The sequence below is a fragment of the Vidua macroura genome, chromosome 26 (assembly GCF_024509145.1).
Source record: "Vidua macroura isolate BioBank_ID:100142 chromosome 26, ASM2450914v1, whole genome shotgun sequence".
Classification (NCBI taxonomy): Eukaryota; Metazoa; Chordata; class Aves; order Passeriformes; family Viduidae; genus Vidua; species Vidua macroura.
The window spans coordinates 6,429,891-6,456,496 of NC_071596.1; the positions used below are offsets into that span (position 1 = coordinate 6,429,891).

At 51.5% G+C, this 26,606-nt stretch overlaps 1 protein-coding gene across 2 annotated transcripts in view; it reads right to left on the minus strand.

Moving 5' to 3' along the window:
- Positions 1 to 22: 22 nt before the first annotated feature.
- Positions 23 to 26,606, minus strand: part of STK11 (serine/threonine kinase 11) — a 31,982-nt gene continuing 5,398 nt past the window's right edge. For both annotated transcript variants that reach the window (XM_053999449.1, XM_053999448.1), the window contains 9 exons: positions 25,259 to 25,342; positions 21,955 to 22,044; positions 21,064 to 21,196; positions 20,457 to 20,593; positions 19,876 to 20,003; positions 12,836 to 12,893; positions 5,557 to 5,750; positions 2,061 to 2,280; positions 23 to 851 (listed from right to left, as the gene is read on the minus strand). In XM_053999449.1, coding sequence (XP_053855424.1) covers positions 2,072 to 2,280; positions 5,557 to 5,750; positions 12,836 to 12,893; positions 19,876 to 20,003; positions 20,457 to 20,593; positions 21,064 to 21,196; positions 21,955 to 22,044; positions 25,259 to 25,342 — 1,033 coding nt within the window. In that variant the 3' untranslated portion in view covers positions 23 to 851; positions 2,061 to 2,071. The remainder of the gene's footprint in view (positions 852 to 2,060; positions 2,281 to 5,556; positions 5,751 to 12,835; positions 12,894 to 19,875; positions 20,004 to 20,456; positions 20,594 to 21,063; positions 21,197 to 21,954; positions 22,045 to 25,258; positions 25,343 to 26,606) is intronic.

A 26,606-nucleotide genomic window follows, 5' to 3' on the forward strand; every position in this document is an offset into this window, starting at 1 on the left:
AAGGAAGGACATGAAACCCACCTGCTGTTTTCACTTTATTTTTCTTTAAAAAAGAAAAAAAAAAAAAAGAAAAGAAAAAAAGGGGGGGAAGAAAAGCAAGAAAAAAACAAACAAACAAACAAACAAACAAAAAAACCCAGAAAAAAAGCCAAGTGGCTGCCACCGCCCTGATCCCTTTGGAGCCCAGATTCCTCCCAAGCTCTGAGCCCTTCCTGGGCCCTGTTCCCTTCTGAGCCCCTCCGAGCCCCCGTGCAGCATGCAGGTGTAATAGAGTTCTGCTTTGTCTTAATACCTGTTTTTTTTTTTTTTTCCTCATCTGGTTTATTTTAACACATCACGATGTGTAGGAATCTCTAAATATACCGCAAATATAAACAAAACAAAAAACAAACAAACAAAAAAACCCCAAAAATAAGAGGAAAATATATAATATATAACAGTAGTCTAAAACATAAAGTGCACGGCAATGGCTTTGCACGACTCTACACGGCTGGGGGGCCTGGCAGGGGGGAGGGAGAGGGTCCCAGCCCCCGACCCCTCATCCCACCCTTCCCACCACAAAATTTAAAACAGAATCAGTGTCTTGATTGGCAAAGAGTGATCGGGGGGAAGGGGGCAGCGTCCTGGCAGCCGCAGAGTTCAACTTCCAGGTGTCTGATGGGGAAGGTCTGGCCACTGCAGCTTTGTGTCCTGACGCTGGCCAGAGCAGGGGGTGCGGGGAGGGAAGGGGGGCTGGGCTCCTTGGTTGGTTTCTTCTGGTTTCCTTTTGGATTGCAAGCACAGTCCAGTCCCAGGAGAGAGGCAGAGCTGGGGCAAGGAGGGGGACACAGGCTGGCCTGGGCCCAGGGATGCTGTGGGGATAACAGAGAGAAGGGGGTTAGGGGTGGCAGGGGCTGCCCAATTTGGGGTGCTGGCTCTACTCCTGCTCTGCGCCCTGCCCTGGGACTCCCTCTGGAATCCTGGATGGGAGCGAGGGGCCCAGGATCCCTGTGCTGTCCCTGGAAGGTTTTGGAAGCTCTCACAGCTTGTGGTCCCTCAGCCAGGTGAGCCCAGACCTACCCAAAGCAAAACCCCTGAGGAGAAAACAGCGCCAAGGAATGTTTTATGCCAAGGAGGGAAGCATTCCCTTCCTTCAGAAGGTTTCTAGGCTAAGGGGACCCAGCCAGGCTCGGGCAGCCCTCGAGGAGCTTCCCCTTCCAGCAGCAGCTGAGCGGGAAGGGGCAGGAGGAGCAGCAGGTCCCGGGGAGCCCCATCCCAGGCTCTGGCTGCACTGACTCCCGCAGGTGACTCACTGCCCCCATGAATTAAAGATGGAGCTGCCACGGGCCTCTGACAGCTGCAGGGGGAGGATCCGGCTTTTATATTTTGGGCTTTTTTCACACCACAAAGCTGGTCGTGATCCAGGAGATAACAGAGCTCAGCCCCAGCAGCGCCGTGACGAGCATGAGGCCGGGGGCGGATGAGGCTGAACATGAGTCACTGCTGGCTCCGTTATGAATGAGGGGTGGGAAGGAGGGGACAGGGCTTGGAGCTGGGGAGGAGGGAGCCGGAAGGAGGGGGAGAAGCAGCGAGTGGGCTCAGCTTCCCCTGGAAGTGGCTTGGGCATGGCAGTGGCCTGGCCATGGGTGACAGGGCCACCTCCTGGGCCAGGGGCAGGTCCCATGGGGGCCTCTCTGGGGGACACCCTGGGGCTCAGCATCCCTCTGTGCTCCCCAAATCCAGGTAGGTGGTGAGGCTGGGAGCAGGGCAGAGGGGCCCTGGTGCCAGGGAAAGGGGGTGTCATGGCAGAGCCTAGCCACAGCTCAGGAGGGGAGAGAGATCACTACAGCACCTCTCACATGACAGGGCAGAATAGAGCAGGGCATGGGGGGGGTCTCCCCTGGGCTCTGCACCCCCAGCACCACAGGAGATCCAGGCCCTGGCTACCAGGGACTCTGCAGAGGGATGCTCAGAATCCAGACTACAAAACACCCCTCAACTCCCTCCCCGTGCCCATGGCTGGGGCAGGCTCAGATATCCCCCTCCTCCGTGGGGCAGACCCCGGCGTGCCCCAGCAGTACCTGGGCGGAGCTCACTGCTGCTTGCAGGTGGAGAGCTTGCGGATCTTGCTGCTGGCGGAGCAGGCCTTGCGGGAGGGGTTGGAGGAGGCGCTGGCCCGGCGCTCGCCCTTGGCCCTGGCGCTCAGCTGCCCCGGCTCCGTCCCGTTCATGCACATGGCCTTGGGCAGCCCCTTGCCGCGGCTCTGCCCGTTCTGCCCGGCCTCCTCCTCAGGCACCTGTCCTGCAAGGGAACGGCCACAGTGAGGGGGTGGCAGCAGACTCTAAAGGAGCATCCCCTTCCCAGTGCCCGGGATGGATCCTGCTCCTGCAGGAAATCCGAACCCATTCCTGCGGCTGCGAGGAGCGCAGTAGAGGGATCCCCAACCTGGGATGTGCAAGGCTGGGAGCCTGAGACTGCACCTCCCGCCCCACTCCCCTCCAGGACTGGTTTGGCCCCACAGACACAGTGTGCCCTCCTCCCTGGACTGTGTGCCCTGCCCCAGACCTCATGCAGCAGCCCAGCTCCTCTGGGGAGCAGAGGGGCAGCAGTGGATGAGGTCACTCCTCTTCCTCCTGCCTTCTCTGCAGGTCCCAGCCTCAGGTACCAACTTGGGGTACAACCAGGGGTTGGGTGTGTTTGCAGAATGGGGCAGCGCAGCCTCTCCTGGCAGGGCTGGGGTTCAGCTGTGTCGCTGTCCCCCGAAGGAACACCCCACGGGTGTCCTCACCCCTTCTCCCTCCTCAGCTCCTTGTGACTCAGCAAAGCAGGTGAAGAGCCATTTCCAAAGGCATCTCCTGCTGCCACAGCCGGGGCTTGGGTCACATCCCCTCACTTGGGGATGTGGCTGCATCCCGGGGTGCTCCCACCGGGAACACGGCGCAGCCCCCAGCCAAACACAGGGTTGAAGAGAGGCTTCGTCAGGCCCCTGGCTCCCCCCTACCGGATCCAGCCGAGGCAATTTCCTTCCAGCAGGAACGTCACGCTCCAGGGCCCTTCAGTTATGACTCAGAGGTTTGAGTGGAAGCAAAGGCTGTAAGACGATTATGTATAATTTTCTTTAAAGGATGCTCAATCCTTTCTCTGCCAAGGCCGGGTGGGACGTCAGCTCTGCTTGCGCCAACCATCACCCCACTGCTGGGAGCTAGGGGGGACAAACACAGGGCTCCTCTGCCAGTGCCTCTAGTACTCTGGCAGTGATTGGCACAGCAGGAGGCTCAGGAGCACAAAGCTCATGGCCTTGCTTATGGATTCCTCCAGTGCCTGACCCCTCTGGAAGAGTGATGGCTGGAAAGGGCTCAGGGGTCCAAGTTCTAGAAGAAACACACAGGCCCCAGAGCCTCCAGGCATGGAGCTCCCATGGGTCAGGCCACAGCCCCAGCCCAGCACTGCTTGGCTGCAGCACCCCAGGGCTCCAGGTTTTTGTTGCCATCCCTCCATCCCACCAGCACAACTGCAGAGCCTCAAACAACCCCATTCAGAGCAAAGCTGAGCACTTCTCCTTCCCCTCCCTCAGCTGAACTCGGGCCAAGTCAATTAACATTTCTGACTGGGGAGGGAAAAAGAATCTATCCAAACAGCTCACTTGTCTTTTGTGTGACTCTTCCCTCCTCCCCTCCTTCCCTGCTTCAAAAGCACAGTCCCGGGAGTCTGTTATGGATATCAAGGAGGGAGGTGAATCGTGAGCTAATTTTACCTCCTTCACCAATGACAGTTGCTGACGTTCAAATTAATGAAAATAAAAATTCAGCACGGGCTGAAGTCTTGGCAACTGCTGCCCCCGCGGAACCGCTGACCCAGCGCTGTGTCTGCCCGAGCAGCTCCTGCCCACCTCACCCTCACCACGAGCAGGGCTAAAAATAATATAAATAAAGGGAGAGCTGAAAGAGGAACCAGGAACGTGGCTGCTCATCCCTGCCGCCCCTCACATCCTTAATGGCTCCGCATCCAGCTCATTCAGGCACCAAAAAAGGTTTCAAAGTATCACCGCAAAGAGCCTTTGAATCGCTGTTTGTCAGACTGAGCACACAGGCACCATGAGCAGCCAGGAATGCAGCTTCCTGAGCACCAGGCTTGGCTCAGAAGCTCCAGTCTTGGCTGTATTTTCCAGCCTCAGACTGAAAAACCCAGCAGCAGGTGCTGCAGGATGGGGCTGCAGCAGAGGAGGGGTTAATGTAGGACAGGAAAGAGCAGAGCTCAGCCTCAGCCTCTAGACCTGAGGCAGCACAAAAGCAAGACCAGGAGGATCATCACATCCCTTCACTGCACAAGAGGGGGAGAGGATTGAGGATTCTGCCTCCAGGCCACAGCCAATCCTCTCCTCCATCCTCTCCTAGCACTTCCCTGGATGGGATGTTTAACACCGATTGAACCAAGGGCTTGGAACATTTACATCTCCCCACAGAGCTGCATGAATCTTTAAATAACCCTTTAAAAATGAAAGCACTTCCTCAAAGCCCCTTCTTCCTCTGAAGAACACAGGATTTAATGAGGTTTCCTCTTTCCCCGCCTCAAATCCAACAACCACCCCCACCCATGAGTCACTCACACTCCTGCTCTGGCTGCCCAGCAGAGCCACAGCTGAACTGATCCCCCATGTGCACGGGGGCTTTTAATTTATATTTTAATATGGAATCACTGCTAGAAATGCAGCACTGAGCAGGTTCAAAAGGATGCTGCAGGAAGACTTTGGTGGAGAAATTCACATTTATTCCCTCTGCAGCTGCCCCCACCTCTGCAATGCCTCACAAACCCACCGAGGGTCTGTGCTGGGACCCTCCTCATCCTGCTCCTCCCACGAGTGTGTTCCCAGTGTTGAGGGGATTCCTGCCCACCACAAACACTGCACATCCCACCTCACCAACCCCTCTCATCCTTTAGGTCTCTAATCCCTCTGAAACAGCACAAGTTACATAGAGAACATGGAAGATCTTCCAGTAATCTGCCTGTCATCTGCCATGACAGCTGTGATTTGGGTTTAAATGGTGCTGTTTTTATGAGGAGGGTGAAATTCCTGGTGTCAGTGCTCCCAGTGTGATCCTTAACCTCAGACACTGCCTGCGTGGGGTTCACCCTGCTCAGCTGGGATGGACATGGAGCTGGGGAGCACTGGCAGTGGCCAGGCTGGGATGGACATGGAGCTGAGGAAGGCAAGAACCAGGCTGGGACCAGTCTCCCAGCATGCAGGGGATCCCCCAAGTGTGCCACATACCCGGAAGGCAGAGTAATTTCAGGGCTCTGTTCACAAATAACTCATTCTAGCAAAACTGGACCAAAGAATTAACTACAGAGTCCAGCAGCAGCTGTTCCTGGGAGAAGGGAAGAAGCTGGCACAGGGCTAACACTGGGATGGGCATCCTGGTTGATCAAATCAAGGACTGAGGCATCTAGAGCATCATGGCTCACTCACACCATTCCACAACCGAGAATCTCGTCTGCTGAAAGGATTATTCAGACCTAGAGGCCTTTCATAAAAAAGCTTTAAACACAAAAAATCTCCTACAGCCACTTCTCCCCTACCTGGTACTGTGAAGTCCTGAGTGTAGATGATATCATCTTCAATGTCATACAAGTCATCGTCCTCTTCCTCATTGTAGCCATGCAGATCTTCCAGGTAAGGCACCGCCGTCATACTCCTCCACCTGTCCTTGGTCTCGGGGCTGGGAGGGATGGGCACCAGCGCCTCTGCCTGAGCGTGTTTCTTCCTAAACCAGCTGCAGAGAGCCCAAGGGCAGAGCTGGGTCAGTGCACAAGGCATGCAGGAGTCCTCCAATGAGGATGGCCCCAGCCCACCTGAATATTCCGAGCTGGGAGCTCCACCCATGCCAGGTCAGGAGAAACCAAAAGGACTGGTCAGGTGTCAGTATTGGGGTGTGCTAAAGGACACACTGGGAATAGGATAGGAACAGAGGGACAGGCACAGAGGGTAGCTCAGGACCATTCTCTCCATCACCAACTCCAGCCCAAACTACCTGAAAGTCAAAACACATCAGCAGAGCTGCCAGAGTTTTATTATCCAAGCAAGCAGGATAGAAGGAACTTCCCCTGTCCTGAAGCTGAGAGTGATCCAGCCCAACAGACACAAGTTTGCAGGATCTCCCAGCTTGAGGAGAGGGGCAGTTACTGCAGCAGTTTCCTCTAAAAGCCAGTTTGCAAAAAGGCCACAGCAGAAATGCTCCTACTTTATCTTTTTATCACCCCGCCCTGTCTCAAGGGACTCCTATCACCACCAAACCCTGTGCTGCCATCTGGCCAGGAAAGGATATCGCCTCTGAAAGCAGTTCTTAATCAGATCAGGAATCCAGCAGGCTGCTTCCCAGCAGCATCCCAGAGCCAGATGGGATAAACCTCTTAGGTTTTCATCGTACTCCCATAGCAGAGCTCTGACTCCAGACTGTCTGGGACATCTCCCAGTACTGCATGTGGGCACCCAAACTTTCCTAGAAGTGCTGCTGGAGTACTCCACACTCCCAGTGACCCCCTAAACGTGGGTGGGAGCAGAAGTTCCTCCAGACTCAGGTACCTCTTACACAACTTTCCAGCCCACATGAGCCTGACGGGACACAAGTGCTTCCCACCCTGCAGTTGGCATCCCCTAACTCCTGGCCTCCAACCACGGAGGAGGGCCTGAGCCAGTCCAAGAACTCTCACCAACCTGAGCCATCTGGTTTTTATCACCCCAGTTCCAAATTCCATTCAGGAAGGAAGGCTGAAGGCACCTCCTGCGCAGAGCTGTAATTATCATTTTGTTCTAGTCTTACACTGCTTTGACAGCCGGCCTAAAAAAAGTGGGATTCTAACAAAACTATCAGGAAAAGCGAGGAGTGAGGAGATAAACAAATGGAAATGCAGCTACTGGGACAAATCAGGCAGGATTCAAGGGAGGGGTGAATTCTCATCCAGAAACTGCTTCACCATTAGCATCTTTAAACTGTTTTCTCTGCAGTAATGGAGTTTTGCAGCCCCTTGTCTGCAGGAAGGAAGGTGTTGTTCGGGGAGAGGGACAGGAACTGCTTCAGATCTCATCTGGCAATTGTCACCTCTAGTCTCTGAAGGGGCACTACAGGAGTTAAACAAAGCCCATCCCAGCTGCTGGACCAACTTAACTGGATTCTGGCCCAGGGCCCTTCAGAGATGCCATGGATGGCTTCCTTGGATGGCTTTCTCGGTGGCATGCGTGGCACACCACTCTCCTAATCGGATCAATCCATTTCCCTTCCTTGGAGACCGTGTTCATTGAGGAAGCGACTGCCAAGACAGCAAATCCAGCCTGGGCTGATCCAGCCTGGCAGGATCAGCAGCACAGGGGCAGAGGAACCACCAGCAACCAGCTGATTTTGCCAGGGGCACTGGGGCTTGAGGGATCCAAACTCCACACCAGAGACCTCGGGAGAAGGTCAGAGTGACTGCTGTTGAAAGGACAATTTTAAAGGGAAAAAGCCTGGAAATCTATGGCAACTGGTGTTTTTATTTTGCTGTATTTCAGCTCTGCCTCACTCTTCCCTCCTGTCCTACTTACCAGGAGAGTAAAAATAGGTTTTTATTAGCAGCAGAAACCTGAATCACTGTACTCCAGTCATTATGCTTTCATCCTCTGGGAGGTGATTTCAAACACTTGCATATGCATATATGGTAATGAGGATAGAGAGTGAAAAGAGAAATCCATTGAAGTTCTAAGAAAACTCAAAGACCTCTTGGAAGGAGCCTTGAGCAATTCTGTATGGAGTAGTGGAGTATTTCCTGGCAAGGATTTTCCAGCAGGGACAGACATTTTGCTTTCTGTGCTGGTGCTGGAGGTTGTCACTGAAGATTTGCTGTTCAGGTGAGGACCACTGGCTTTTGGAACACCCTCATCTGCCTCAGGAAGCCACTGCCTGAGCCAGAAAGCAGCAGCTTCTGGTCAGTGATGGCCATGAGATAAAGCCCCTCCTCAACCTTGCCCTCACCACCACCCAAAACATGGACTGGGTCAGAGCTCTGCTGATGAGTGCCTTGTTCCACCAGTTATTCCCAGTTTCAGGGATGTTTTCTGAGCCAACTGCACTGGCACGTGCAGAGTTACCTGGTGCTTGTGGCAGCTGCTTTAACCTTGAGGGTGAAGAAAAGATTTTGGATCTCAGAAGCACCCCTTGTGCAGAACATCCCTCTGCAAGAGGCAGACTCCTCTCTGGTCTATGTTTCAAAGGGCTGGAAGTGGCTAAGAAATGCTTGAGAGTGAAGGCAGCAATAGTAAGGGATTATTTCTTCCTATTCCACAAGCTCCTTGAGGCACCTGCAAAGCTCAGAAGCCCCGGCCAGCAGCGGCACAAGCGTTAATTGTGATCCTGCTAGGCAGAAGTGGCCGGACAGCTGCTGTCAGCCACAGGGAGATAAGACAGCAAGGGTCAAGGACTGAAAGAAAAGAGGAATCTGGGTTGCCCAGTGCTTAATGAGCCCGTTTGGTTTGCAGCTCCCAAGCTCAGATCTCCCATCACAAGTCCTCCCTCTGCTCTTTTCAAGTCCTGGTATAAGCAAGGTTAAAATAAGAATCTTGTAAGCACAGCTGCAGCTTTCCAACGCTCCCAGCTATTCACTTCCCATTTGGGTCACAAACATTGCAGTTGGCTTGGTTTGCACAGGGATGGTTTTCTCTGAGAGCAGATGCCAAACTGCAGATCCCTGCCCTGCCAACCAGGGTCAGGATGAGCAATTCTCCACCTCTTGTGATGCCATGTAAGGGCCTCGAGCTCCCTGGAAGGTCACTGTCACCACAAGCAGCAATGAACAGGGTTCCAGTTTAGCTCAGCTCCCTCACAGGCAGTTGTGGAAGGCACACAATGTCCCAGGGAAAGGCAACACACACACACAGCAGTGTCCCTGCAATCACTGCTCCAGCTCTTGTTGGATCAAGAGATGTCCAAGCTCTTGAGTCAGGTTCAGAACAAACGAAAGTATAAAAACAGCAGGTTCTCCCAGCTGGTGTCAGGACAAAAGGTAGCAGGGATGGCTCAGGCTCCTACAAGAAGTTCTGAAGATTCAGTCCTTTAACACACCACATTACAAAACTGTTTTGCAGAATGTGGGTAAAAAAAAGAAAGATCCCTTCCATATGCTACCACAGGGCAGGAAGATTGAGCCAGGTGCCTCAGGAAGGTAGAGGAATGCTTCTTTGTGTCCTGCTGAGGGGAGATCACTGCCTGGCACTACAGATAAGGGATGGGGAAAGCCCACAAGTGCACAGGCAGCAGCAGAGGCTCAGAGAAGCCCCTCTCCCTCCCTCAAACACAGCCCAGGAGCACAGTCAGCCCCTGCAAAGGAGCCCTCAGCAGCACCACACAGATTTCCAAGGGGTTTGGTACCCAGGTTTAAACAGCACAGCATCCCAGAGCCACATTCCAAACCCCAAAGGAGCTGGGGAAGGCAGCACAGCAGCTCCAGGAGGGCAGGAGGAGACCTCAGCCCGCAGGTTAATATTCACCTCCACTAACAAAAGGTGGAAGTGCCTCCCCTCTCGTGCTATGAACTCCTGCAATCAGATCTGCGCCTGAACAAATTAAGTGTGACACTTGTAGACAGGGAAGATGGTTACCTTGGAAACAAGGGACAGAGGTAGAATTCTGCATCCATTTCATCACTTTAAGTGCTGCAGCAAGTCAGTGAATTAGTAACAAAATGCAGTGTATGAGCAAGAAGTCCTTCAGCAAAAGCACAGGGCAGAGGGGAGGTGGTGGATAATCCATAGGGAGGAGGTTGGAACTCCCAGGCTCTTGGCAGCTTTTCCTCCCTGCCCTACAATCCCCATCCCAGGAGCACCTCAAATATTCATAGAGTTGAGCTATGAGCACTGGTTTTCCACTGAACATCATCCCACTCAGATCCTTCCAGGGAAAGCAGGTTTTCAGGCTCTTCCACTGCTACTTCGGGGATCAGTTTCTGGCAGTTCCTAAATTCTGAGATGACAGGCTGGGAGAAGTTTAACTCATTTCCATTTCCAGCTCCAGGCCTGCTCTGCACAGACTGGGTTGAACAGAGCAGCATTTTGCTTTGTCCCACTCTACTAAAAGTGCAGAGACAGGAGTTTGATGCAGTTCAGCTGCAGCAGTGAGGAGGGAGGAAAGCAGCTGGCAGGGATGAAACTCAGCAGACTCTTCCTCCAGCATTCCTCTGCTGCTGCAGGGCAAAAGCATTTGGAATAGCTGACAGGAATGATGGGAGGAATGGCTGGATTACCATTGCTGGGCTGCCTGGATGCCTTCCCTGCCTCCTGCAGCTCTGTTCCCTATGGAAGAGCACTCTGTGCTCCCTTGGTGCTTTCTCAGTGTCCCTGAGCCACTGATTTTATCCCTGATCCCACTGCAAGGGCCTTCACACTTTATGGAAGGGGACGTGGGGAAGGATGGATCCTGAACCCCAACTCTGTGGCTGCAGGACATTTGCCCTCTGATGCTTCCCTTGGGATCGATCACCCTTCCCACAGGGCAGGGGAACACTGCCCCTTCCCACCATCCTGACACGAGCCTGGTCCAGCAGCCTGAGTGCAAAACCACTGCCTGGGGCCCAGGGCTGATTCCTGCTGATTTCAGAGCACTTTGATAATCCCGACTGTCCATATGAGTGAGTCCCCAGGAACTGCAGCTCAAAGACATAAAAGGAGACTTCCAGCAGCATAGAAAGGCACAGGGTGATTCTAGTTTGAGATGGCATCCATCCCAGCAGGGCAGCTTGGGGAAGTTGCTTGATGTTTTTCTGGTTTAGTTCCTGTCCTTAGCACATGTTTTTGGGGGGAGGAGTGTAGAGAAACCCACAATCATTAATGATTTACTCAACCCAATAAATGAAATCTAAGGGTTCTAGAAATCAAATGTCTTCTTACTAAAGTGCTTTCCCAAACCCCTTTTGCCAATACCCGAATGGCTGCCTGCTGTTCCTGACTGCTGTGCTCCATTTACAAAAAAAAAAAAAACCCAAAAAAAAAAAAAACAAAAAACCCAGGGTCAGGTTAAGCATCAGGGCTAAGCTTCTATTTAAAGAAAAGGCAGGAGAACCAAGCTCTGGATTCTTTAGCACAAAAAGAAGCTAAACAGACACATCCAAGGCCCAGGCCACAAGCTCTGCTGTGCTTGATGCAATTACTAGATGCCACAGCAGGAGGAAGGAGGCAATTACTAATAGGGGAGAAAAGCCTGTTAAGAAGCACTGGCTAAGCTCACACAAAACTAATAAGAGCCTAAGCCTTGGAAATGCTCCTGGGTTTGCAGGTAGAGCCCCTCCTCAGCTCCTCTCGGTGCTGTGGGACAAAAAGCCTCGGCACAGCAGCTGAGGAGCTCGGTGGCTGCCCTGTGCCAGAGGTGTGCTCCAGTTTCTTCAGCTTTCTAACTACAGGCAGCATCTCTGGAGACCCCTCTGTGCTTCCAGCTGGGCAACACTGACACAAAAAATCACTGCCACCAGGGAAAAGGGCAAAATGGAGTATCTGGATTTGGGGAAGTAGTTCAATCACCTGGCAGTGACCCATGAGGGCCCAGGGCAGCTCCTGAGCTCAGGGGTGGCCACTGCAGCCACAGGAAGGGACGTGCTTTTAGTGCTTTTCTCAACACCTACTGATGACTCCACAGACTTAATTTCTGCTTCTTTGCAGTGCTTCCTGACAAAGCATGGCAAGCTGATCCCCTCTGGTCATGGCCACTGGTACTGGGAGGCACGTGCGAGAAAGGCAGCCTTGAATGGAAGAGCCCGTAAGCGCCCAGAGCCCCTGACACAGCCCAGCCATGGGGCTTGGCTACTACAAAAGAGTTGTCCTTACAATTAATTAATCGCCTGGGAAGCTCCATAACCCCTGCCATAAGCCCAGCTCTGCTTGCACCCTGGTCCCTCCAATCCCTGTTGGAGCTGGTCCCATTCACTCCCTGTGGAACCCTGGTGCACTTCAGGCCTCTCAGGTTCTGGCTGTGGCTCCTTGGGCACCTCCCAGGGACCGTCACCTGACAGCATGTGGCTTTTCCAAAGACACAAGAGGAAAGCAGCATGGAGTGGGCTCGGCACCACCCTGGATCACATCCTTGCTTTTACAGCTCCCAAAAGGATCAGGGCAGGCTCACAGGCCAAGCAGCTGCAGTCCAGAGGCAGCTCTGCCTGTCCTCAGAAGCACTTCCCATTCCAAGAGGAGATAAGCTAATGCAGCCTCCGCAGTGAAGCAGCCTCATGATGCTTTTTGTTCTTGTACTTTTATCCGCCCAGGAAATCTCTGCTTGGAGCCTGCATGTTCAAACAGATCCTTAAAAAAACCCTCAGTGATAACGGGGCATTTCCCCCCTGACTATGGCATGGAAAATGGGAGAGGATATGGGGGAGGGAGGACTGTGATATCCAAGAGAAAGAAAAAAAAAAAAATCCTATTGTCCTGGAACGCTTTTCCACATACTGACTCCATATGGAGCAAATACCAGGGGATATTTTTGTCCCCAGAGTGGCCAGAACTAACACACGTTACTGAACAGTCCTACTACAATAACACAGCCTTCAGGACCTCCTGCTCTGCTCCATTAGTACTTGCTGGCCTCTGGAAAAAATTATCCAGAACCCTTAATTATCCAGAAGCAGGCATGCCACAGACTTCCAACATAATCCTTATTTACTGGTTAGCAATTCCAGTGCTTCACCGGATGCTCTAATAGGAGGAAAAAAGCCAAGTGGAGCTTGCCAGAGCCCCAGCAGAGCTGGAGGAAGGAGATCTAGTGACTTCCATGTGTCTGCTGCCAAAAGGAAACAGAAAGTGAGAGCAGGAGCACAGGTACAGGAGGAGCAGGAAGAGAACACTCACTTGTGTTGCCTTATCTGCTGTATTGAGAACCTCTTGGCTGGATCGTATTCAAGCATCCCTGAAAAGAAGAAAAAAAGTCCAGGTGTGATCACAGACACTCTCAGCTGAGTCAAAGCCAAGAAGCACAAAACTCTGCCCTTCCCTCCCTGACAGCCATGCTGTGTCCAGTCCTGGCAGCTCCAGGCAGGATTTGCTCCATCAGCCACAGGAAACTCAGCATAAAATCCCAATCCCATTGCTGACCTGTTCCAGTCTGTTTCTCAGCTTCCCACCTGCAGGTGCAGCCCATCCCTCCCTCCCAGGGCAGGGACTGAGGCTTGTCCAGCCCTCGACCACAGCTCCAAGAAACTCTCCAAGCAAAGAACATCAAGATTTTGCATTTCAGAGATAATTTCATTGAACCTCTTCCATGGAAGAGCCAAAGCCTCAGGCACAGTGTACGTCCACTTGCTCAGTGTCCCAGATCCTCCGGTCTAGTGGAATTCTATTCTGAGGTGCAGCAGGGGAGAACCAACCAAAGAAGTCATCCTGCTGCCCATCCCCGTGCCCTGGCCAGGACTTGGACTTCTGGGATCATCTGCTGAGGTAGCTGGGGTGGGTGGTGAGCAGAGTGGGGACAGGAAAAACAGCTTATCCCTATTCCCTCTGTGAGAAAGGGAGGTGGATTCCTTAAACAGTCTCCTGGGATGCCCTCTGTGCTCCACTGCCTTTCAGAAGCTTCACAACTCAACAGAAGGGAAGGAGAAAATTTTGCCATATTCTTCAGAAATGAGCCAATGGAACCCTGAGAGTTTCATCCAGCAGCATCCAAGATATTCTCCAATGAAGGTTCCAGGAATATATTCACCTACTGAACATTAACAAACCCTCATAGCTGAACACTACAAGGAGTTTTGCTTTTACTGGATGATCTCTTGTTGCTCCTGAAGCACCTGCACTGTGAAGTCTTGAACAGGTTGCACGAAGAATGAGGGTTTGGAGATGGGTTGTAAGAGGAGGAGCCCATCACCAGCAACCAGAAAAGTCTGGGAAGCAGCACTCACTGTCAAACAGGAATTCAGAAAGTCAGGACAGAAGCAAACAGTGCAGAGTGCTGGGGAGAGCCACAAGGACACATTGAGAACACAAGGGTAGGGGATACATCTGGGTGGACACTTGGGAAGTGAGGGCTGGAAAGACACATCCTAGTACAAGCAGGAAGCTGCAAGGGCCTTGCAGGTGAGAACATACAATTCAAAGGTCATGGAAGAGATAAATCACCACAGCACATGTGATACCAAAAACTGCTCCAGAAAACTTCCCTGTCCCCTGTCAGAGCCCAATTCCTCAGAGTTTTGGATTGTTTGGACTGGGTTTTGAAGGTCTCTGAGGATGGAAACTCTACAACACCTTCCCCCCCCCCCCCCTCGCCCCCTACCACTGCAACCTGTTCCAGAGCTCAACCCTGGCAGCAAAGGAGTTTTCTCATGTTCAGATGGAATTTCTCCTCACATTACAGAAAAAGAAATAAGTTCAGAGGGAAAAAAAAAAAAAACATCCCACACCTAATTAAAGAACCTATTAATAAGATGATCAGATGCTTTCACAGCTGAGCTTCCCAAATGAGTTGGCTTTTTTTTTTCTTTTTAAGAAATAGGGCTGCAAAGAGCTCTCCCATGAAGATTAGGGGACAAGTATTGGTAGAGTTCTCTTATTCATGTAGTAAGAAACAAGGAAGTCAGGACACCACCTACTCCCCCCACCGATTTATTTAAAAACCACACTTCAAAGTGTTTTTGAAATTTAAGGCATTTACCAGATGAAACTGGTACAAGCAGGATAAAAAGTTTAAGGTAAATGATTAAAAGAGCAGTAGTCACAAACAGCCACGGCACAGGGAGCTGTTGTTCTCAAGCCATGAAAAAGGCAGAAGGAAAATAATCGAGCTAAAGGAATTTTTACTTCAATGAAAAATGACCGCATTTGGGGCAACATTTGAAAGAAAACAGAAGGTGTCCTCACTGAAAATGTACATTCATACATTCAGCTCTGAGTCACTCGTGGCAGCTCTGTGGCTCAAGTCCTGCACTGAAGAGAGGCTTCAGCAAGACAAAACATCATGTTCTATTCACCAGGCAAGTCATCCTGGAGCATCTTGCCTGCAGCAGCCGCCGCTTGCGGCCATTTAGGGTAAAGACTTCCCTGGAGTTTATCTGCGAGCAGGGATGGGAGAGGCTGTGCCAGGGAATGCTTCAGGAGGCCCAGCTCTAACCTCTGCTCCCCAGTATTCCCAGAGGATTTGCTGTGTGCATACAGGGGTGCCACAGAATCACCAAGTCCAACCTGTGGCTGATCCCCAAATTGTTACCCAGAGCAGAGGACTGACTGTCATGCTCAGGTGTTCTTTGGAGACCTCCAGGGATGGGGGCTCCAAACCTCACTGGGCAGCCCCTTCCAGTGCCTGACAACCCTTTCCATGAGGAAATTATTCCTAAAATATGAAGTTCCCTCATCAAGAATTATCAGGTATTAAACTGGTAAGAACAGACACCACACAGTCATGCACAGACAGGGTTATCGTGTCCTCTGCAGCACATCAACAGTTTCAAAACCCTTTCAAATCACATCAAGTAAAAACCCAGAAACTGGAGATCATGGATCTGCCCTAAGCTCCTCACAACCCCCAGCCCCTACACCCAGTGATCCCAGACAGGCACAGCTCCAGGGAAGAATTCCTGGAGTTCAGAACACAGGACAGTCTCAGCTTTGGGACTGGAGAAGCAGGAAGAAATCCAACAGCAAGGTTAATGGACTCAACCTGGACTCTACTTCAGTCTCCAACTTGGATCAACATTTAACAACCACTGTAAAAGCAGTGTGAGGCCAATCTCTAAATGAGGCAGGACCTTCTCCCTCTCCCTGCACTCAGCCAGCTGTTCCACTCACAAACTCCCTCTGCAGGCAAATCTTGAGCCCGTGATCTAGGCTAGGCCTCTGGAAGGGCACAGACAGCCCTGGGGACCCCTGCCACAGCAGAATTAAAGCATCCCACTGTCACCAGGATGCATCCTCTCACTGTCCCAGCAAGGGAAGGTCATGGAAGTAAGAAAACAAACTGCTGAGGATCCAACCTCAGGTCTCAGGGCCTGGAAATCAATCCAGATGCTGATTAATGCAGAGCTGCAGCCTCCTCTTCCAGTAAAAGTCTATTAGACCAGGAGGAGGAAAGCTGACCTTGTGCATTCTTCTGGTCCAGAAGCAAAGTGCACAGGAGTTGATAAGGCATGGGCAGATGCTGCCAGAAGAACCTTAAGACTATTTATAAACCCTTCTACTCTGACACATCTCTCCTGACTGCACACACAAAACAGCACCAGCCCTTCTTCTTTCCATCCCTGAAGAGTACAAATAAAGCTTCATCCCTGATTAGGAAGACAAAATGAGGAGCAGTCTCCCAGCTAATCTGGAGGATATACTGTCATGAGTCTCTTTACAAGCTAAATACCACTGAAGCTTTAAGTCCTCTAAACTCTGCTGTTCTGGAAAAAGGGAACAAAGATAAGAACAAGCTCAAGGGGAAGAAAAAGTAAAAACACACTACAAAAGTAGTCAACAGAAGAACAAAAAACCTTACAAAGTGTGTTTGTGTTTGCTTCACAGCCTGGTTGTGGTGCCTGTGGTCAGCACAGCCCTGGCAGACAGAGGAAATGAGCACTTTGCTGCACTGAATTCTACCTCACTCAAACCCAGACTAGGCGCTTGCAGCCCTGTGAAGGCTTTTAGAGCCTTTCAAAGCAACACAAAGATGAGACAAAACCACCAGAGCAACAGAGCTGAGCTGGGGTTGTCTGTGCTGCTCACACAAACACAGCCACCTACAGTATCTGATCCACAGGCAATGGATTCAGCTCCAGCCTGCTGCAGGAGGAACAGGCACCAGCCAGGAAATGCAGATGTTCTGGAGGAAAAGCAGGAACTAAATAAAGCATCCAGGTTTGTCACCATAGCTACGTGGTGCCACGGCTGCATGGCTCAGCCCTGGGCCTCAGCAGATGCTCAGGAGCTGCTAAGGCCTCCAGAGTAGGCAGGGCTGGGGCAATCCCACCCCAAAATTCACCCCCCTCGAGGCCACCTGGCATACTGACCACTGGAAAATGTGTCTCACACCAAGCAAGGGGAATATCAGAAGGTTATGCCAGCTTTTGCAATGTAGCAGCTTGTACACAGCAAGATGAGGGGTGGAAGACTGTTCTCAAGTGGGAGAGAGGACAGGAAAACAGATCCTTAGGGCTTCCCACTGCCCTGATATAAAGCAGTCTAGTCATCTCCTTCCAGACAAGCTCCTCTCCTCGCCGAACCCACTCAACTCCCACCTCTGTGGTGCACAAGCACAGAAGGGATGCAGACAGACAAACTGACAGCAGTCAGGATGCAGGAGGAGACTCAGGCTGTAAGAGATGGACAAAGGGCACCAGACTCAAGGCTCCGCCATGTAAAATCAGGCAGAGGGAAGAGTAGGTAATTCTGGCTCCAGATCTCACACAGGGGTGGGAAGAGAACTAGGAGGGGAGTTACTGTGCTAATGAAGCACAAGATTTTAAGCTGTCAATATCCTCAGCACAAGAAAAGAGAAAACTGCCACGCTCCTTTTCCCTGGGGAAAGCACTAAGTGCAGCTGAGAGGCTGATCACAAACCTCCAAGGAGTTCTGCTGGATGCTTTAGGAGAACTGCTGCTGGACCAACAGGACTACAGGATTTGCTCCATTTGGGCAATTCCCAGCTTGTTTAAAGGCTACATTGGGAGTCAGCAGTCACAAGGCAAATGCCACATGGAGCTCAGGCCACTCTTCCCTGGCACTGGCAGGTACAATGTGAAGCACATCAGGCCATGAGTAGCCGGATGCCGGCTGTGCCGAGCGTGAAGCGCTGCCTTATGTAACGCCTTCAGAAAGCTGCTAAAGCTGGCTAATGCTTTTGGAAACACATGCAAATAACTGATTTCATCATTGGCATGGGGCCAGGGAAGCTAAAATAGCCTCCAAGGGGGGCTGCGGGGGTCTGGCAGTTCCTTGGTGCCGAGAGGCTGCGGAAGCCCCGGTGGGAGCAGCAGAAGAGCTTGGACTGACAGCACCACCTGCCGCCAGCACGGCCGGCACCGAGCCAGGAGCCGTGTCCCTGCACCGAGCCTGGAGCCGTGTCCCTGCACCGAGCCCGGAGCTGTGCCCCTGCACCGAGCCAGGAGCCGTGTCCCTGCACCGAGCCCGGAGCCGTGTCCCTGCACGGAGCCAGGAGCCGTGTCCCTGCACCGAGCCCGGAGCCCGTGTCCCTGCACGGAGCCAGGAGCCGTGTCCCTGCACCGAGCCCGGAGCCATGTCCCTGCACCGAGCCCGGAGCTGTGCCCCTGCACGGAGCCAGGAGCCGTGTCCCTGCACCGAGCCCATGTCCCTGCACCGAGCCCGGAGCCATGTCCCTGCACCGAGCCCGGAGCCGTGTCCCTGCACCGAGCCCGGAGCCGTGTCCCTGCACCGAGCCCGGAGCCGTGTCCCTGCACCGAGCCCGGAGCTGTGCCCCTGCACCGAGCCCGGAGCCGTGTCCCTGCACCGAGCCCGGAGCCCGTGTCCGAGCCAGGAGCCGTGCCCCTGCACCGAGCCTGGAGCCGTGTCCCTGCACCGAGCCTGGAGCCGTGTCCCTGCACCGAGCCCGGAGCCGTGTCCCTGCACCGAGCCCGGAGCTGTGCCCCTGCACCGAGCCCGGAGCTGTGCCCCTGCACCGAGCCCGGAGCTGTGCCCCTGCACCGAGCCCGGAGCCGTGTCCCTGCACCGAGCCCGGAGCCCGTGTCCGAGCCAGGAGCCGTGCCCCTGCACCGAGCCTGGAGCCGTGTCCCTGCACCGAGCCTGGAGCCGTGTCCCTGCACCGAGCCCGGAGCCGTGTCCCTGCACCGAGCCCGGAGCTGTGCCCCTGCACCGAGCCAGGAGCCGTGTCCGAGCCAGGAGCCGTGTCCCTGCACCGAGCCCGGAGCTGTGCCCCTGCACCGAGCCCATGTCCCTGCACCAGGCCAGGAGCCTGTGTCCCTGCAGAGCTGACACGCTGCCAGCAGGGAGGCACTCAGTATCCCCCAGCCCCTCACCAACCTCACAGAGCACAAGGACCAGGAAAACCAATGTGAAACAAGACAAACATCCCACATCTGGGGGCTGATTCCTCACAAAGAGCTGAAGAGAAAGGAGAGGATGAGCCTATGCTGAGGGTTGGGGAGCACAGCTGCACCTGGCTGTTCTGCTGCCATGGAGGCACTGGGAATGCTGGTTGGGCTCTCCCACAGGCTGGAATCACATCCCAGCTCCTGCCAAAGAGGCTCACCAGGCTGCTGCTGTGCATGGCACAACTGCTGCCCTGCCTGACCACTCAGCTTTCACAGGTAGAGACTCTTCAGCACTAAACATGAAACTGCTGCAATAAATGATGAGAATAAAAAAACCCAAAAAACCCCACAACTTTCTCCCCAGAAAGTGCCACTCTCCTGGTCCTCATGGTCCTATCCCAGCCCTGCTGTGAAACTGGGCACCTGTTACTGCTGATATCCTGCAGCTCTGGATTTGAGGGGAAGGAAACAAATGGGACTTGAGACAAGTCCAGAGGTGAGGTTTATGAGGAGGGACAGTAGACCTGAGTACTCAGTGTGTGACATTACGGAAAGCCTGGACACAGCATCTGAGTGCTCTCACTGTCCAAACTTGCATCAATGCTATTATGCCATTTTAAATTTAACCTCCTGTGGGCTTTGTCTTTAGATATAAAAGCTTCTCAGAGCACAGGAAACAATGCAAGAACCAACTCTACACAGCAGTGGCTGTGAGCTGTGCAGGGCGTTAGTGGATCTCAGGAAAACACCAGTGCTGAATATCTGCCAGAGTCTTGTAAGGCTATAAGTATAACCTCCCTGGCTAAAAGGATCCCATATCCCTACACGACACTTGGAAGGAAGCTCTGGCACTGTGCAAGCTGAGGAGTTGTTGCATCTGTAAATGTTACTCTTTTGGAACCAGCTGGGAAGACTCACCTCTCAATAAGTCTGAGAGTGGAGGACCACAATCCTCTGGAATTGTGTAGTCGCCTTTCCCGATGTTTTCAAATAATTTATAGATATTATCCCCTTCAAAAGGGTACAGACCCGTTGTGATGTTGTATCTGTGAAGGCAGAAGGAGAAGCAGGATGAGAAGCAGCACACAGGTACTCAGTTCTTACCTGACTATGTAAGCCAAAAGCAGCCAAGAGGAAACCAAAAGAGGAATATTTGGCAGTATGTGCAAAACCTCTTTAAGTTTAGCCTGCCTTCATCACAGTCAGGGACAGCAAAAACTTAAAAATAAATACTGGAGATACTTGTGGTTTCTGTTACTGCCCTGGCTGTGCCTCTGGGAGCTGAGCAACAGCTGCAGAGTCACTCATGGAGAGCAAGGATCCCCTTGTGCAGAATTACAGCTACTTTGGGGAGCATAAACCCACCCACAGGAGCGAGCAGCACCCCCCCTCTCAGCTTCCCCCACCACACAAGAGTGGTGATGACAGAGCTGGGCCAGGATTGAGCTATCTGAGGGTGTCATTAGTTGTGAAGCTTCTGGGAGCTCCTGAGCACTCACAGCGTCACCCCTGCAGACCAGATGTCGACTTTAAAGCCTGAAAAGGTGTCAAGGCCATTGGCAATTTCTGGGGGCTGGAATGCTGGCGACCCTTGGCTTGTCCTGCATGTGTCGTCCTCTGCAAACGGATGCAATGCCTGAGGCAGGAGAGACCAAACAGTGTCAGGCTGCCAAGGAAAACAAACTGTGACTCTTGGAAAAGTTCCACCTGGGAAACAAAAGGGGAAAACTCCTCTACTGAACATCTACAGATGATAAGATCATGCCACCACAGCAGCCACATGCCACAGTGACAAGTCTTGCACCTCTCCTACCTAAGACAGTCTCCATATAAAAAGAAGGATAAGGTTATGTAGCTTATCTCCATGTCCCCCCACTTTTGGGCTCACCCAAGATTGACATCTTCCTTCTCTGTGTTTCCTGAGCAGAGGTTTCATGCTGTTACCAAAAGAAGTGCTTTGCCAATTGCAATAAATATTCAGAGTCTCTCAGAGCACTCTGCAAGTGCAACAGAACAAAAGCCTAAATGCACAATAGATCAATGACACCACAGAGGTGACCTCAATCTAGAACGTCCCCTTCTGACTTTGCTGCGCTTCTCACATACCTCTGCTACGCCTAAATCAGATATTTTTAGTGTCCCATTGGTTGTTAGCAGGAGGTTCCCCGGTTTTATATCCTTGTGGACAATCCCTTGGCTGTGCAAGTATTCTAAGCCATCTATAAGCTGACAAAAGTACCTGCAGAGAGAGGCAGAGGGGAAAAAAAATCAAACACTTTTAGCCAGTAGAAAAGAGCTTTTTGCTGTGGTTAGAGACTCTGGGCCATCATTGTAACCCACACAGCCTGGCAGTTGTAAAGGCAAGTGTTTCATCTCGTAATACCCAGAAACAATATTAATGTGCCTGAATTTCACTTAGGCTGTCTGTAATCTCAGAGAACTCTTAAAATAAAATGACGATATGACCATAAAATGATGTAGTTGCCACGGATTTGCTGCTGTGCCCTGATTTGATCCTGACAATGATTTTGTATCTATTCCCAGAATTCTCAGGTTTCTTTCCTTGAGGAGTAAAAAGGGCTCCAGCTTATCCCAGCTAACTACCCCAGCTACCAGATCATGCTGGATATTGCCAATCCCTAATCCATCCCAAGGCCTTTAAAGTCTTTTCTGATGCTGAACTGTAGCTTGACCTCCATTTAGGCAGGAGATTCCCCCCTCACACCCCTGGCAAGGCAAGAGCACAGGGACCGAGAGGGCTCTTGGGCAGCTCAGGAAGTAAAACAAAAATAACAGAAAAATCAGTAGAAGGATGGTTTTCCTCCCAGAATCTAAGGGCAATCCCTGCTGGCCACTTCAAGAGCTTTTCACTTTTTTCCATGGGTGTAAAATATGAAATTATTACACAAAGCCAGGTTTGCTTTCAAACACAGTCTGAGCAGAGCAGAACGTGCTCTCCACTCAAGAGAACACAGTGGGGAGAGGAACAGAACTTACCCGTGAGCCTGAAACACTGGAAACCTCTTTTCTGGGACACTGTCCAGCATTTCCTGCATCCCACACACACAGTACTCCATCACCATATACGTGAGGGCAGAGTTAAGGAAGTTCCAGGGTTAATACTCCTCTGTGTTAAACATTCCTCAGATGGGCAGCAGCCTCATCCCAGAGGGAATGGCTGCGCTTCACAAGTACTGAGGGATGCTCCTCTAGCTCCCACAGGACAGGAAAGCACCTACAGGAAAATCCTTCTGCCAAATGAGGATCTGCAGCTCTGGGACCAGGATGGGAACTCCACAGAAAATAAGCTGAAGATCTCACAGGCATGACAGAGAACAGGGAAATACCTTCAAGTGGGCACAGAAAGTTGGGAACTCCCTGGCAGAAGAGCTGCAGCCTGTTCCCCCAGTGCCCTGAGTGTTCTGCACCTGAGATGACAGCGAGCTCCTGCCACCTTCCCCAAAGTTGGTTATTCCTTATTCCCCGTCCCAAACAACCCAGTTGTGTGCTCTATGGAACAACTGCTGCTTACCCCCAGCCCCACAGGAGTAATCCAGTAGCAGGAAAAAGGATCCTTGGAGAGCTGAGAAGCTTTGTGAAACCACACGGATAAAACCAGTTACAACAGAATGCCAAGAGCTGGTGGCACTTTGCAGCATTTGTTCCCTTGCAGCATATTCCAGTTTTTATCTCTCTAAGCTTTAATGTTGGGGCCAAATAATGGGAACCAGACTGCCTGATGTTGCAATTGCCTGTTTCCTCCTCTCCCTGGGCTTTTGAAGGCAAAGTATGGCTTGGAGGGGCCTGGGAGAACAGACCCTGGGACACTGGGAAGTGTCCTGACAGCAGAGGCTGCCAGGGCTCCCCTGCAAGCTTGAGCATGGTCAGTTACTCCTCCAGGCAGTTGCCTTCTTAACCTAAACCCAAAATAAGTTACTTTTGCCCCAAGAAGCCACCTGAAGTAGAAGAGGCAGAAGGGAGACTCCTGTCCTGTGTGGGATCTGAGCTGAAGACTCTGCTGCCCCTTTCCAGCATGTTTCATCTAGCAGCTCCAAACACTGAAAATTAAGTTCCTGCTCCATTCCCCATGAGCTGCTCTTTAGAGAGACCCTAAAATACTCTAAATATACCCTAAACCAGAATTTATGATGGGCATGAAGACTCTTGGTAAATCAATAAAAGCAAGAACAGAAAAAAGAGCTCCCAAAACTAATTCCTACCCTTTCTTACTCTGGAAGAAATCTGTGAACTACTTCTATCAGAGTGATTTGGAATACATCAGCTCTCCCACTGTCAGGAGAATAACAGTGATGGTAGATAATCCAGACCAGTTCCTGGGGAGCAAAGAGGCTCAAGGACAGCCTGGCTGGGTGTCATTAACAGCCAGGCTGCTCCTCACCCCTCCCTGGTCACTGATCCACTTCAGGTTGATCAATCAGATTAGAGAACAGACTTCCAGGCTGGAGCAGATCTATTACAGGTGCCTCAAGTTCTCAGTTCTCCTCCTCAAGGGCTTGCTGCTCCCACACCCAGCTGTACACACTGGTAATGGGATCCCTGGGATGTTGCTCATGGAACTGGGTTCATTTTCTGCCTGGATGAGCTCTCCATTCACCACTAGCTCTGCACTCCCAGCCACAGCAGGCCAGCAAATAGCCCTTAAGTACTAAAAGTTGTTGATATTTTTAGTCCAGTCACCACAGCTTTCCCTTTCCCACAGAAAATCACTGAAGGTTTTTATTAGGTGAGTTGCTCAAATGCTGTCTTAACCTGAAGGGAGCCTGCAAGAAAGATAGAGAAGGATTTTTTAGAAGAGCACGCAGTGACAGGACATGGGGAAATTGCTTCACACTGACAAAGAGGGGGGATAGATGGGAGATTAGGAAAAAAATCTTCCCTGTGACAATGGTGAGGCCCTGGCACAGGTTTCCCTGAGAAGCTGTGGCTTCCCATGGATCCCTAGAAGTGTCCAAGGCCAGGCTGGATGGGGCTTGGAGCAACCGGGGAGAGTGGGAAGATGTCTCTGCCCATGGCAGTGGGTGGAATGGGATGAGCTTTAATGTCCTTTTTAACCCAAGCCATTCTGTGACAAACAGCTCAAGCCTGCAGTGCACTTCCACCAGCAACACAACACTCAGGTGGGAACAGAATCCTTCCTTCCACAGCCCCAGTTTCCAACCCCACAGTGCTTGTTCCGGAAATGAGGATTTTTCTTTTTAATCACCAATGGGGAAGTTGACATCTCCCCCTAAACCCCAACTCTGCCTCCTGCAAGGAACCAACACAGCCCTGTGCATGACTAAGGGCCCTGCCCCCAGGGCAGCCTCAGGGAAACAGTCCCTTTTCTGCTGGATCTCTTCCCAAACTTGATGCCCATGTGGCTGCTCAAGGTCTGCTCTATCACAGTCCAAGACATGCAGCACAGGCAGTGCCAGTCAGGAGCTGGGGAAGGGCTTGAACAAAATCATGGATGAATTCCTGCTCTGAGTTCCAGTGAAAACTAATTCCCCCAGTTATTGCCAGAATCAGCACAGGGAGGAACAAACTTGGTGAGAGTGTAGAAGCAGATAAAGATAAAAATAACAAAGTCAACCTGTCCTTGCAAGGGAAAAGCACTGAAAACCAACTCTGGACCAGCACTGCTCAGGAAGTCCAGCAAGGAGCATCCTTGGAGAGATCCCATTTGCCAGGGATGGTTTTGGGTTGTCATCACCTGGTATCAACACACGATGTCTCTCTCGGGCTCCTTTCCCCATGCTGCCTCCTCCCTTCTACCTAATTAAACAGGATCTCTCTATCACTAATTGACTCGCAGTCCCCTCACTCTGTCGAGGCCACAGCACAAGCAGAAGTTGTCATGCTGCTTTATCCTAATGATCTGGTGGCAGAGTGTTTGATCTAATTAATGCACACAATTAAATTACTCATTTTCTGGAGTACTATAATAAGAAGACAGTAGTTAGAAAACACCGTCAAAAATAAAAGGATCCATTTATAACATATGCTACAAGGGATCAGCTCTAGGAACTGCCACACTGGTTCCAGACAAAGTGCTCTCAGTGTTGCAGAGTCACACAAAAACCAGTAAAGTGAGGATAAAACTGCCTTGATTAGTATCTGTGTGAATTTGTGTTTGTGTGGAAAGTCTGACAGTTAGGCAGGATGGTTATTAGCAGTGAAATCAACTTAGCTGCAAAAAATTAAGCTTAAGAAACATCCAAAAGGGCTTTCCCAAAAGCAGAACCACAGCATAGAACAGTGGGAGTTCAAACCTGATCAACAGCCCTGTGCAAAAGGATATATTTTCTGCTTCTCCTCGTTGTACAACACATCTACCAGCTGGATGACATTTTTGTGCCGTAATCTCCGCAGGAGCTGGATCTCCCTGCAGGAAGAGAGAAGGAGAAAGTTACATTTAAAAAGCTTATTCCCAACTCCATCTCTTCCAAAATTTCACCCAAACTTAACTTGACTGAATGGCTCAGAGACCTGAACTGAATCCTGTGTTTGTGGGGAATAAATAAGGTAAAACAGTGAGGAGCCACCTTCCCTTGGCTTGGGGAACAGTCCCTTGAATGTCACCTTCTGTCAGCTGTTCTGATTTTTGTCTCCAGGGATTTTGTACTTGCCCCAAACCACAGTTTAGTCTCTTTTGCATTAAACTCATCTGGCAAAATCCCACTGCATGCCAGCTGTGGAGAAACAGGCAGAGCAGGACAGTCAGGTCAGGGTGGTTCTGTTGGTGCCTGGCAGTGCACATCCTGCTTTTCACTTTGTTCTGCTGCTGCTCCATGCTGGGCTGTGCTGAGCTCCCAAATTCTCCTTCCCAGCTCCCTTCCAGAGTGATTTGGTGAGTGCTTTAAGCAGTGTGGTCACACTTCATCAGCTCAGCCGCTGGGAAGCAGCATTACAAGGAATTCTGAGAACAGCTTTGGAAGTGAGAGCCCCTGCCCAAAGCCAGCTCAGAGCCCCTCACGGGCAGAATTAGCAGCTCCGGTAATGAGCTGGGGCTTGCACAAAGGCTGAGCAACAACCAGGAGCTGCTCCTTGGAAAGGGCTTCTCCGATGCAGGAGTGCAAGGAGAATCCTTAATGATCTTTTAAGGATGCCTGAGCAGTATCAATTATTTCATTACCAAAGTTAAGGCCAGAGACTCCTTTCTCAGCTCTGGATTTAGAAGAAGCCACCAAGAGCTAAGCAGAGACCCAAGATACCATAGCAAAACTCCCAAGTATTGTGTGGACATGGCAGACAAATCTAATTATAGGAATGACCAAAGGGCTGAAGTGGATTAAATTAGCACAAGGAACAGCAGCCAGTGTCAGTGTGGAGCTAAGGAGATCCTGCAGCATGAAGGGAGAGGGCCGAGGGCTCCAACAGGGCTGCCAGAGGGGAGCAAACCCACTCAAACACAACTGCTTTAAGGCCCAAGTGTTGGGAACACATTTAAAATCCTGATCCCAACAGCTCATTCCCTGTAATACAGCTCGGAAGCACAAACGCTGATTCCTCCCACCTTCAACAGACGAATAAATATCTCATATTTTTGTAATGATTTCCCCCCCCAGGAGGACTCTGTGAACCAATCCAAAATGCCAGGGCCGTGCCCCCACCCCTGAGGCAGAGGCCAAGCCACCCTCTTCCCAGAG